Source organism: Pipistrellus kuhlii, unplaced genomic scaffold, assembly GCF_014108245.1.
Source record: "Pipistrellus kuhlii isolate mPipKuh1 unplaced genomic scaffold, mPipKuh1.p scaffold_m20_p_2, whole genome shotgun sequence".
Classification (NCBI taxonomy): Eukaryota; Metazoa; Chordata; class Mammalia; order Chiroptera; family Vespertilionidae; genus Pipistrellus; species Pipistrellus kuhlii.
Genome location: NW_023425515.1, coordinates 115,733,601 through 115,746,277, shown reverse-complemented (window position 1 = coordinate 115,746,277; position 12,677 = coordinate 115,733,601). Strand labels below are relative to the sequence as shown.

The following is a 12,677-nucleotide window of genomic DNA, read 5'->3' as shown; positions in this document are numbered from 1 at the left end:
TGCTGAGTAGTATTTCATTGTATGGCAATTTGTTTATCCCTTCACCTGTTGATGGGTAATTGGGAGGTTTCCATTTTTAGCTATTACAAAGAAAGCTGCCATGAATATTTGTGTACAGGTCTTTGCATGGGTAGATGCTTTATTTTCTCTTGGGTAAACACCCAACAGTTGAATGTTTATTTTCACTGAACTGCTAAACTATTTTCCAAGGAGTCGTACTATTTTACATTATCACTAGATGTGGTAGACAATCAGGGATACACAACTAAATAAGGCCCAACTGGCTTCCAATCTTTCTCTCCTTAAACTATTGCTATACACAGTCACAAATTCAATCCACAATCATGGGACATGGACTTCACTAAGTGGGCAAGGAGAAATCACTAAAGTTGTCTGGAAGTGGGCTCAGAGAATTGTTATTTGGCAGAGAATCCTGTGACCCAGAGTACTTGGAAATAGTCTGGAGGTGGAAAGCTGTGGCTATAAGTAGGCATTTCCCTGGACTCAAAGGATTTTTTTCCTTTGTGGAGAGGTATGGCCAAAGGATGACCAGAGTGGGGCCCTCTAAGGCAGCGTTTTTCAACCGCTGTTCCGCGGCACACTAGTGTGCCGCGAGATGTTGCCTGGTGTGCCTTAGGTGTAGACAAGACAAGAATTTTATAATTTTTCACTATTTTGTTTACTTAATATTTCATAATAAAGTAATTATAAAATACTTTCTTTGTGTTTATTTGATTCCTATTCAAGAGAATTACTTTATATATAGTCAATATAGGCACAGAGTTAAATTTTTTAACATTTTCTAATGGTGGTGTGCCTCATGATTTTTTTCATGAAACAAATGTGCCTTTGCCCAAAAAAGGTTGAAAAACACTGCTCTAAGGTATGGCACTCAGGAGACCACCCCTTGCCAAGGTCCAAGGACTGAACTATTCCTCTCCTTATCTATCCAAATTCTGACCACCTTCAGAACTCATCCTAAGTCATCCCTCCTACTGCATCTTCCATCACTGTGGCAGTTCTGTTTGTCTCTTTCTTCTCGACTGTTTTCTATTTACTACTTTTGTTTGTATTTATCACTTTCCCAACTTGTCTATAAGCTTTTGAGTCCACCACTGTGTTCTTTTTTGTCTTCATATGTCCAGCAAAGTGCTATGTACACAACAACTGGTAAAGATGCTGGTTGAATGAAGTGCTGCAGGTTGTTGTTTGTTTTTTCTTAGCTCCTAGGTTATGGTGTTAGTCTTGAGAGATTGCCCTGCATGCTTTTGCATTTACAAATATAGAACCCAGTGTATAGCTACTAATTTATTACCCAAGCTCTTCTCATCACCTTTGCTAAGCATTCATCCTTAGCTGACTAACACTATCTAAACTCCATACTTACACTGTGTTTTACCAATCCAGGGTAAGTTTTTATCTGATCTCATCTCACCATTGTCTTTTTACATTACATTCTTACTAACTGTATTAAGTAACCCAGAAATAAAGAAGTAATTTTTTTAGGTTTCTGATTTTCCCAGCTTTGGCTTTATTGCTGTCGTACTGGTCACAAGAGACTTGGCCATAAACATTTCCCAAGTCATGTCTCAGTGTGTTCGCAAGTGCTGATCCTTCTCCCTCAGCGGCTCTCTTTCCTCTCTCTCTCTCTGGATAATCTGGGCTCTTTCAGAACTCGGTGGCAGCAGCAGTTTTCTGGAAGGCTTCTCCTTTTAAGAGATCTGAGTTAAATGTCCTACCTCTATGTTCTCTTTTTTTGTTTCATGTGTACAGCATAATGATTTGATATTTTCATATACTGCGAAATGACTACCACAATAAGTCTAGTTATATATAATACATAGTTATAGATATTGTTTCTTATGATGAGAACTTTGAAGATCTACTCTTAGCACCTTGCAGATATACCACAGGGTATTACCTATAGTCACCCTACTGTACATCTTCATGACTTATTTATTTTATAACTGGACGTGTGTACCTTTAGGCCACCTTCACCCATTATGACCCCCCACCACAGCCCCACCTCTGGCAACCACCAACCTGTTCTCCGAGTTTGTTTTTTGTTTTATTTTATTTTTCATATGTAAGTGAGACCATACGCTATTTGTCTTTCTCTGACTTACTTATTCACTTAGCATAATGCCCTCAAGGTCCAGTCATGTTGTCAAAATGGCAAGATTTCCTTCTTTCCTATGGCTGACTGGTATTTCCTTCCCTGGGTTCTTACAGTACATCCCTTTAAACCTTTCTCAGCACACTTAAGACACTAGGTAATTGTAGATTTACTTCTCTATTATCCTATGTGAAGATAGGGACCTATCTCATCTGACTTTGTATTTCAGCATTTAGTATGGTGCTTACAGCACAGTAATGTTTAGATAACTGGTCAGTGAGTCAGTGAATTAATGACAAAGAATGGAATGCCCCTTCTCATTCATTTTCTTCACTCTGCTCTCTCTTCACGGCTTCCCTCATTTACTTTTATTTCCGCTCTGAGTACGTTTTTGCAAGGTTATAGGAAGAATAAAATCTTTGTGACCTTTAATTAGAGTGTTCTTAGGTCTACAGTTGCTGGAAAATGGATTTTGAACCTTAGCAAACAAACTGAAAATGTTTAAATATTTGTGGGTAGGTGTGGCAGTGAAAGAGAGATTTTAATTTGTTATGAGGGTGGGTAACGTTTTGCTCAAGAATTAGTAAGTAAGGTTTTGCTTACGTCAGTAAGGTTTTGCTTAAGAATTAGTGATCTAGACAGAGCTTCCCTATTCTAAAGGCAACAAAAGTCAGTCTGTCACACTAGATATTAGGTAACTGATCTTTTTCAAGCCTGGAGGTCTCTTGAGATGCCCTTCATAGAAGCCAAAGATAAAAACACTTTAAAAACTTAAAGTTTTGTCCTAGCCAGTTTGGCGTAGTGGTTAGAGAATCAGCCTGTGAATCAAAGGGTCCCAGGTTTGATTCTAGTCAAGGGCGCATACCTTAGCTGCAGACTCCTCCCGGCCAGGGCCCTGGTCAGAGTTCCTGCAGGAGGCAACCAATTGATGTGTTTATCTCACAATGATGTTTCTCTCTCTATCTTTCCCTCTCTCTTCTACTCTCCTTAAAAATCAATGGAAAGGTGTTCTCCGATAAGGATTAACAACACACACACACACACACACACACGCATGCATAACTCAAAACTTCAAGCTTTGTTTATCCCAGATACTCTTTATATTGATATCAGGGAATATCAAAGTCCCTAATACACTGACCAGCAGTAGTAGGTACTAATGAATGTTAGTCTCTAATACTCATCCTCCTTCCTAAAGTTCCCAACGACAATGACCTAAGTTTCCTTGAAATTTCTCTTAGGATCTGATAAGGAATAGGCCCAAATGGTGAGTGCCAGTTACTAAACATGTAGACCTTCTCTTCAGATACCAGTAAATTAATTTCCCTCTCTGGCATTTACATTTTCTCTGAGAATGAAACGCTCTTGACTGCAGTCCAGCTATTGACAATAGAGTGTTCTTTCTGAACTGAGGGCCTTCACACTCAATGCACATATAGTCAGGGCCCACCCCATTGGCCCAGAGTCCTCATCAAAGATTTCTTTCCTAGGAACGTTGGGAAGTACTCTGTCTCTAGTTCGCTTTGCTTGAGAGGGGCCGGGAACACCTCAGCAGGTCTTTTGAGCCGTATTATAGCAGACCAGCATGAATAGGAGCTGAATCTAGTGCCTGAATCTAGTGCTTAAGACTGGTTTATCAGTCTTAAGATTCTTAGCAGAAATTCTCCAGTTCCAATCTGAATCCAGTTAAAGTGGCAATAATTAATCTTTGTACCCTAGTGACACAATTTACTGTAATATTAAATAGATGTTAATGCATGAAAAAGTTTTGAAAACAAAATATAAAGATAATGGAAAAATTACTATAATGCTTAATTTCCTTATTTGAAAAGGAAGTGCCATTTAAAGCATTAGCAGGAGCTACTTGAAATACAATTCAACTGAATTTCACTATATCCTGTAGGTTAGATTTCCCTGTTGCTTGCACACACTTCTGTTAACTGTAACAATAGAAGTTACTTATGGAGCCACTTATACCCCTAAGCATTGTAGAGGGAAGTAGAATTAAGGCCAAATGTACCATGCCTGTTTTTCAGAATTCTTCTTGCCTAAGGAAATGAAAGAGGAATTGTTTGCTTCCATATCTTTCGAAGCTTGTGAGAAATGAGGCTACATTTACTGATTCAGTTTCCTGAAATCTTTGCAGTCAAATGTCCTTGAGCCCAGGACCCTTGGAGATTCTCCTAACTGCACATTGTTAATAGTGATTTACTTTAATCATTGTTTTCTTTATCTTTTCAGGAGCTTCTAAAGGCCTTTGATGATAAAATCAATGCTTTTTTGGACAATATGTTTGGACCTCGAGGTGAGTGAGTTACCCGAGAACTTAATATGGAAGGAACACAGTATTTTGTAATAGAAGAGGATTATGTCTTGAAAATAGTATGGTACCTAATGTGTAGAGACTTAACCACTCTCACCTTTGACATCCTTCTCCCAGAACATCCAAAAGCCTCGCTTCTCCTGAGATTGAAGTTCTGGGCGTAGGAAGCAGAACTAGAGTGCAGTGCAATGTTTTCCTTTGGTGTCTGTCTGTCTACCAAAGAGGGTAGTAGCTTTCCTTCTAAATGTATGTTGCTTCTCTCCTGGCTGTACTGTCCACTCACATTCTACCTTCCTCACATGCAGTCACAGATAGTCTTTCTGCCCTCGCTCTCTGAGCGTTCTCTGCCCAGGCCCCTTAGGTTGAGCTTCTAAACGCTCAGTCATTCCTGTCACCAGTCTCTATGACTACTGCAATGTGCCAGTTGATGTATACTTAGTGACTCTTCCCTCTCAACTCAGCACTGAGGGTTGTAAGTTATCCTAACTAGTCTCCCCCTTCCAATCACTTATTAACTGTCAGTGGAATAATACTTTAAAAGCTTAAGTCCTAGTATGTGGTGCTCTAGCTTAACACCCAGGGCCCTTTCAGGTAAAAGCCAACTTTCTTATATGGACTGCCCACCTCTGTACACCTAGCCCCAGCTCTCTCCCACACTCAGTGCTACTTCCCCACTCACTTTGACCTTTGATGTCTTTTACTTTCTCAAATGTATAAAGTTCTTTCACATGCTGCTCCTTGAGCCTAGAATTCCTCCTCATTCATCCTCTAATATACTTCTGGTACCAGCTTAAATGTTACCTTTTTCTCTAACAAAGATATCAGGGAATTTGCCCTTCTAAAGTAGACCTCTTATTATACTCTGTTTCAGACTCTGTTTATTCCCTTCATAAACAACCTTATTGTCATTAATAGCTCTTTCTCCCGTGAGGACAAGAACTGTGACTGTTCTCTCCAGTGCTTATTACAGCTCCAAGAAAATAGTAGGCACTATGTATTTTGCAAATAAATAAATAAATAAATAAATAAATAAATAAATTCTAAACAACATGTTTTGTTTCACTTAAGCCTTGCTGTATCACAAAACTGTGAAAAATCTGCAAATTATTTTCTCAGCACTATTGGTTGAGGGAGAGGGGATAAAGAGATTTTCTGTTTCTCAAAACCTTTGAATAGAATCACTTAGAGATTATTTAGACCATTCACCAGTTTCTGTTCTAATTGAATGACTATATAGTTTTTATTAAATGATACCCTGCGATTGTATAGAACATTAAAAAATACTTCCCCATTATCCTTGGTTCTGTTTTGCTTTTTCCTTTTCATCCTTGTAGTGACCCCATAGGACAGGCAGGGTGGGACACCGTGTCTGCAACCTATTCAGTTAATAGGTCTCTGCTCACAGCTGTAGTGGTGGTATAAAGGGCATGATTACTAACTTACACATGCAGGCTTCTTCGTGGCAGTGGCTTTCTACTGGTAGACACTCCCACTGGAGAGTTAAATAACAGTCTCTCTGAGGCAACTTCACACTGACCTTTGCCATTGGTAAGGTCATCTGGAATTATGTGGCTGTGGGATCAATTAAGGATAGTATTACATTTTACTCAGCTCTGGTCATTTTTATGGAAGTTTCCTTTGTAGCAAAGAGACTGTAAGGTTGGCATTTGACAACTGGATCAGTTGACCCCCACCATGACATCTAGACCATCATGAATTTTTGTCCCCTTCCTAAGCCACCTGGTAAGCTTCTAGGTGTCCCCAGGTCTTCTCTCATTTTACCTACCCCATATTAGTACCCTCAGAGGATGTTGTCCTGGGCACATACCTGACACAGATGAAGAGCTGACACCTCTCAAGTCCCAAAGATAGTGATATTCCAACTAGTATTTGCTCCCTTATTTTAGTTAGATCAGTTATGTTCCTCTGTCACAATTTTGGCAAATATTTCTAGGACTATGACATAAGGAAACAAAAACTTCAGGTGCTGTATTAGGTGTGCAATATGTGTTTGACTCAATGTGCCAATTAGTATACACTTAATTACATATTAGTATATTTTCTCTCAGCACTACATGGATGTAAGTTAATAAATGAGACAGAATTGAAATATAAGATGTAGTCTCTGTCTCATGGAGCATATACTGTAGTTGAGAGGGAAAAAGTAGCACATCTGAAACCATTGGAGAGCCATCAAGTAAACCAAGGGTATTCTTTCTATGGCTGCAGTAACAGTGCCACAGACCTCTGGCTTACCACACAGCAGTCTATTCTCTCACAACTCTGGGTGCTACAGGTTTCAAATAAAGGTGTTGGCACGGCTGTGTTCCCTCCTGAGTTCTAGGGATGAGTCTGTTCTGCCTCTAACTTCTGGGTGTTGCCAGCAATATTTGGCTTTCCATGGCTTATGGCTGTATCATTCTAATTTCTGCTTCATCTTCAGAGTGTCTCTGAATAAAAACTTCCTCTTTTAAAGACACCGGTCACCTGGTCAGGGGCCACCCTAATTCACTGTGCCCTCATCTTAACTTGATTACATCTGCAAAGACCTAATTTCCAAATAAGCTCACAATCACAGATATGAGGAGTTAGTGCTTAAGCATATCTTTTTAGGGACTACATTGAACCATAGTAGGAGGGAGAGTAGCAGTTTAATGCAAGTTATTTAATTTTTTATCCTCTGTAGCTCAGTTACTCTCAGGTGTAAACTGGAGGTAACATTATCACCTTGTATCTGTTATCCTGATTATGATGATGGCATCACTAGTGTGTGCATGTGTCCAAACTCATAAAATTGTACATATTAAATATTTATAGGATTCCGTGTCTCAATTATATCTCAGTAAAGTTACTACAAATAATATCACCTATATAATAAGATGGACTGAGAGTTAAGTTGATGCATGTAAAAGGCTTTAGAACAGTGTGTGCCACAGAATTAGTGCTCAGTACATGTTAGTTATAATAGTATTATAGCCATAATAACATAAATTATGAAGCGGTGATTATTTGATGCTGATGAGGAGCTGTGGTTATGAAAGAGCAGTAGGGTCTTAGATGTGGAGATACACATTAGGAAGTGGCACATAGCACAGCCTTTTATGACTGATAATTACGAGCTAGTCTGTGAAAGGTAATGCCTGTTAGTCACTTGAAAGCTCCTTTCTTACCTTTTTATCCTTATCATCAAAGGGGAAAGTTTGTAGGATAAGTGATGGGACAGAGCTTGAAAAGACACTTTCCGTAGAAGTGGCACTCTGGAAGATGGTGGTTTAAAGAGAGGCTGGTGGACAGGGTGGGGTAAAGCAGAAAGAGAGACTGAGGCTGAGGAAACCACAGAGATCAAGAAAAGAGCATTGTCTCTGGAGAAACCAGCTCCTTGCAACTCTTTACAGCACGCCATTTTTATAATCCTAGGCTAAATAATTTTCTTTATTTAAACAAACAAAACAAACAAACAAAAAAACAATATAAAGAACAAAAATCATTTATATGTCCATAATTATTTTCAGGTGTCTATTATGTGTGTGTGTGTGTGTGTGTTTTTAATCCTTACCAGAGGATATGTTTTTATGGATTTTAGAGAGAGAGGAAGGGAGAGGGAGAGAGAGAAACCTTGATGTGAACCATTTGCCTCCCCTACAAGTCCTGACCTGGAATCAAACTTGAAACGATTCGGTGTTTGGGAAGACACTCCAGACAGTCAGCTTCACTGGTCAGGGCTATTATGCATGTTTTGTTTAGGTTTTTAAATTTTCACTCTCCAGAATAAGGGACACTTGATGTCTCTAGGATCTTGCCTCCTGGCTGTTTGTACTCCTAGTCCCTGGCCAAACTTTGGGTGCTTAGCTTTATTTTCTGCTCTCAATTCTGAATCATCAGCTCCAAGGCTTTGGCTTCATTAGCTCAGCTCACATGCTTGTCATTCTGAATCTCATTGTGCTCTTTGGATCAGCTGAACTTAAACCACTCTTGGTTTGCTGCACAGTGATCCTAGGCAAGTTCTGGCCAGCGTAGGTTTTAGGAAATAGGACACAGTGTCAATAAGCTTTCCCTCCTATCTCCTCCAGGCTTCTCCCTAGGAGGCAGCAGCAAGGTATGGCGGGCTGGGCATCAGGTGTGAATTCAAATTCTGACTCTGCTGCTGACTATTGTATGGCCTTTGGCAAGTTCTTAAAGCTTTCTGAGCTGTTTTTTACTCATAAAGTGGCATATTTACTGAGTTAGTGTAAATAAACATAGTAATTATTTCAAAGTAGACATTCAAGAACTATTACTTCCCACCTTTGTTAATTTTCCTGTCATTCAGTTCCTTGATGCTGCATCACAGTGTCCCCTGTTGTATTTGGTGCGTACCACCAAAATGTATGTGCCAATTTATATATAATAATAATAAAAGGCAAAGGAGTGTCATGACCAAAACGACCAAATGACTGGTCACCAGAAGGTGCATGAAGTATCTCTCGGCCCGGCGCCCCATGGGGTGCCTCCTCACGGCAGCAAGAGGCGTAGCACCTCCTTGCATGATTTCTCGCGTTGGGCCTCTAGCCTACACTAATAAAACAGTAAGATGCAAATCGATCATACCTCTACGACATCCACCAGCCAATCAAGAGTGAGCATGCAAATTAACCCAACAAAGATGGTGGGTTAATTTGCACATGCAGGCACCGAGTGACCAATGGCGGGGTGGGATGCATCACCATGGTGATGATGCAGGTGTTCCTCACCACCCCAGCCATTCCAGGCCTCTGGGCAGCATGGGAAGGCGGAAAGGCAGATCCAGCTGGAACGAAGATGGTGCCAGCAGCTGGAGGAAGGAAGGCCCATTCTTGTACAAATCCTCCTGCATTGGGCCTCTAGTATAGTATTGTATAAAAGGCTAAGTGTCCATTCATCCGACTGGTAGTTATGATGTGCACTGACCACCAGGAGGCAGGCACTCAGCACAGGAGCTGCCATGATGCACACTGTCCATTTAAAAATAAATGGCACCCCAGACCTGGCATTGACAAACCAACACTTGGCTTTTCCCCAAGTGGGACACAGGTCTCACCACCACCCTGGAGCAACACCCCACCGAATTGCAGCCAACACTGCCAAGACCCCATGGTGCAAAAAGCGACCCACAGTCCAGCCCAAAAACGGTCACTGTGGGCACCGGGTAATGACGTCACATAGCAATGCCCCAGCATTTTCTCCCTAGTGAGTAGCATCTTTGGAGTTTCTTCAGTTCAGGAACACAACTTGCTTTATAGCCAGGTATAAACATTTTACACTATAACCAAATGTTTGTGAAACATTTTTCTGTGCCTCATCTTATTTGATCCTCACAGAAGTCCTAGAGTAGGTAGATAGGAGACTCAGTAGAATCCTATTTTCTTTTCATTAGCAAGATGCAAATAGTGATATTAAATATTTCTTCCAATTAATTTCCTTTCAATGTGCATAAATCCATTCACCAGGACACTAGAACCTTATTACTGAGCAGTGTTACTCTGCAGGATTCTCACTGTCTATGTTTCTTTTCAGATACTCGAGTCAGAGGATGGTTCATGTTGGACTCTTACCTCCCTACCTTTTCTCTTACTGTCATGTATCTGCTTTCAATATGGCTGGGTAACAAATACATGAAAAACAGGCCTGCTCTCTCCCTGAGGAGCATCCTCACCTTGTATAACCTCGGCATCACACTTCTCTCCATGTACATGTTGGCGGAGGTAAGTACTGGGGCAGCTAACTTGACTAAGTCCCATCACTGGGAGGCATTTAAGAGGCTCTACAGCAGTGGTTCTCAACCTGGGGGTCACCACCCACAGGTTGAGAACCGCTAGCAGGGTCACCTAAGTCCATCGGAAAACATAGATATTTACATTACGATTCATAATAGTAGCAAAATTACAGTTATGAAGTAGCAATGAAAATAATTTTGTTTGGGGGTCACCACAACATGTGGAACTGTATTAGAGGGTCGCGGCATTAGAAAGGTTGAGAATCACTGATATAGGAGAAACAGCAAGTGTCAAGTTCTTGAGGCGGTGATAAGCTTAGTGTTCAAGGAATAAACAAATAATGTAGCAAGGACACAGGACAGGAATGATTCAAGATGAGGTGGGATGTGGCAGATCAAATAGGGCCATGTAAGGCATTTGACTTTTACTCTAAGTATAATGCAAAGCTACTGGAGGATTTTACTGAGGGGAACAATATGATCTCCCTTTTAAAATAGATTATTCTGGTTGCTTTGTGGAGAATGGACATGAGAGTGAGTTGTGGGGCAAGAATAAAAGCAGAGTTCAGTTCAGATGCGACTGCAGTACAACAGTCAGCAGATGCTAGTGGCTTGGATTAAGTTGGTGGAGATGGAAAGAAGCCAGTGGATTTTAGCCGTACTTTGGAGTAGCCCTCGCCTCCTGAAGGCTAAGCCTGTTTGACAGCCTGGATTTCTTCAACTCCTAGGTTGGATGGCTCCTGCACACCAACCCAGCGAGGGGGTTAGGAAAGGTTCAGGGTGAGGCAGATAGAGCCTCCTGTGGCTTGGCTGCTTAATTCTGCTGTTAGCTCTTAAGTTGTCAGGTAGTTCTACAGAGGTGGCACAGGGATGGGGGTGGCCTGGATAAATCTAACTGAAGCAGGAAATGTCGTGGGGTACAGAATATAGACTGTCCTCTCCACTGTTATATTGTTAGGGTGCAGTGAAGAGACTAGAGCTCCTTTCTACAGAACTGTAAACTGTAGATGATATTAATTAGCCTTTCTGCACGGTGTTAAACAGCTTTCCTACTTGAAAAATGCACTAATAAACATAAATTCCCTATACTTTTAGGTATACCTAGATCTCTGTAGCCTGTCACTGGTTCCCACTTGAGCATCAAGTGCATAAAACTCTAGGGACTGTGGAGGGTGATTTGTAATAAATAGATCCCATCAGGAAAATTCAATCTTTTTCCTTTCACTGGATCTGTTTATCCTGGTAATCTCGTAATTATCATGATATTATCTGAAAAGTACTTTGGTTGGAGGGAAAGAGGTAAGTCAGGATAGTACAGTAAAAACAAGGATTCTAAAATATGAACTAGAGGGCCGGTGTACAGATTCATGCACTGGTGGGGTCCTTCAGCTTGCCCGCAGGGATCTTTTTAATGTTCAGTTCATTAACATCCTGTCCCTCCTGCTCTGTGTATATAGTTTGACAGTTCTCTGCCTTTACACAGTTCTGATAAGCAGCAAAGAGGAGGCTTTTGTATATAATACCTTATGTAAATGCCTTATATTTTAGAATTTTAACTTTCTTCGGTAATAGTGGAAAGAAGGGAGAAAACCTCTTTTGTAGAATTTTCCACAAAGAATAAAAAAACCTTTTTTTGTAGAAAGAGCATTAAGTAAGGAATTAGAAGGCCTGAACTCCTACCATTGCTCTGTTTTCTAGTTATGTAATTTTTGAAGAAATCATTTACTTATGTATTTACTGAGTATTTTTTATGTGGTAGGCATTGAATAGGGGACTGGATGTAAAAATAAATGAAAAAAACATAGATTTCATGGAGCTTTTATTTTCTGCTAGGGGAATGTAGACATTAATTATAGTCACACAGATGCTTGATTATCACATAATATCGATTAATGAAGAAGTGGCAAAAGAACCCTTCTGAGCCCTGGTTTTCATATCTGTAAAATGATACTAAATGCATACTTCATAAAATGATTGAGATGATCAATTAAGATAAATATTTATGTAAACACCAATCTAGAATATTATTAAAATTATGGTATAGTTTCCTCACATTTATTTACATTTAATTTTACATTTCATTTGTGGAAATATATGACCAGGTAATTTCTTACACAAAATATTTTGTTACTCAAATGATAGCTAAATTCTGTTTCTTTTTAGGTTTAATTTAAAAAGAAAAAATGTTGGAAGTAAATTACCTTAACTTCTGTAAGGACCTTAACCTTTGGTATAAATTCACAGCAAGAATTAAACTATTTGACAATATGTGTTTAAGGATAGTATCTAAAGCAAAGTCAAGTTCTGGGAAGTTTTACTCAAACCTTAAGTAGATGCCAGCTAGGAACATGAATGGGAAATTGTTTTTATCCAAATTCCTGTGTTGATCCCTCCCATTTCTTGTTTCTTTGGCAGCTTATTCTCTCCACTTGGGAAGGAGGCTACAACCTTCAGTGTCAGGACCTCGCCAGTGCAGGGGAGGCGGACGTCCGGGTGAGCCTGAGGAG

The 12,677-nt window shown here is 40.1% G+C and overlaps 1 protein-coding gene across 2 annotated transcripts in view; it reads left to right on the top strand.

The window, feature by feature from the left end:
- Window positions 1-12,677, top strand: part of ELOVL2 (ELOVL fatty acid elongase 2) — a 64,672-nt gene that overhangs the window by 39,142 nt on the left and 12,853 nt on the right. For both annotated transcript variants that reach the window (XM_036446103.2, XM_045584263.1), the window contains exons 2-4: window positions 4,358-4,421; window positions 9,972-10,159; window positions 12,586-12,663. In XM_036446103.2, coding sequence (XP_036301996.1) covers window positions 4,358-4,421; window positions 9,972-10,159; window positions 12,586-12,663 — 330 coding nt within the window. The remainder of the gene's footprint in view (window positions 1-4,357; window positions 4,422-9,971; window positions 10,160-12,585; window positions 12,664-12,677) is intronic.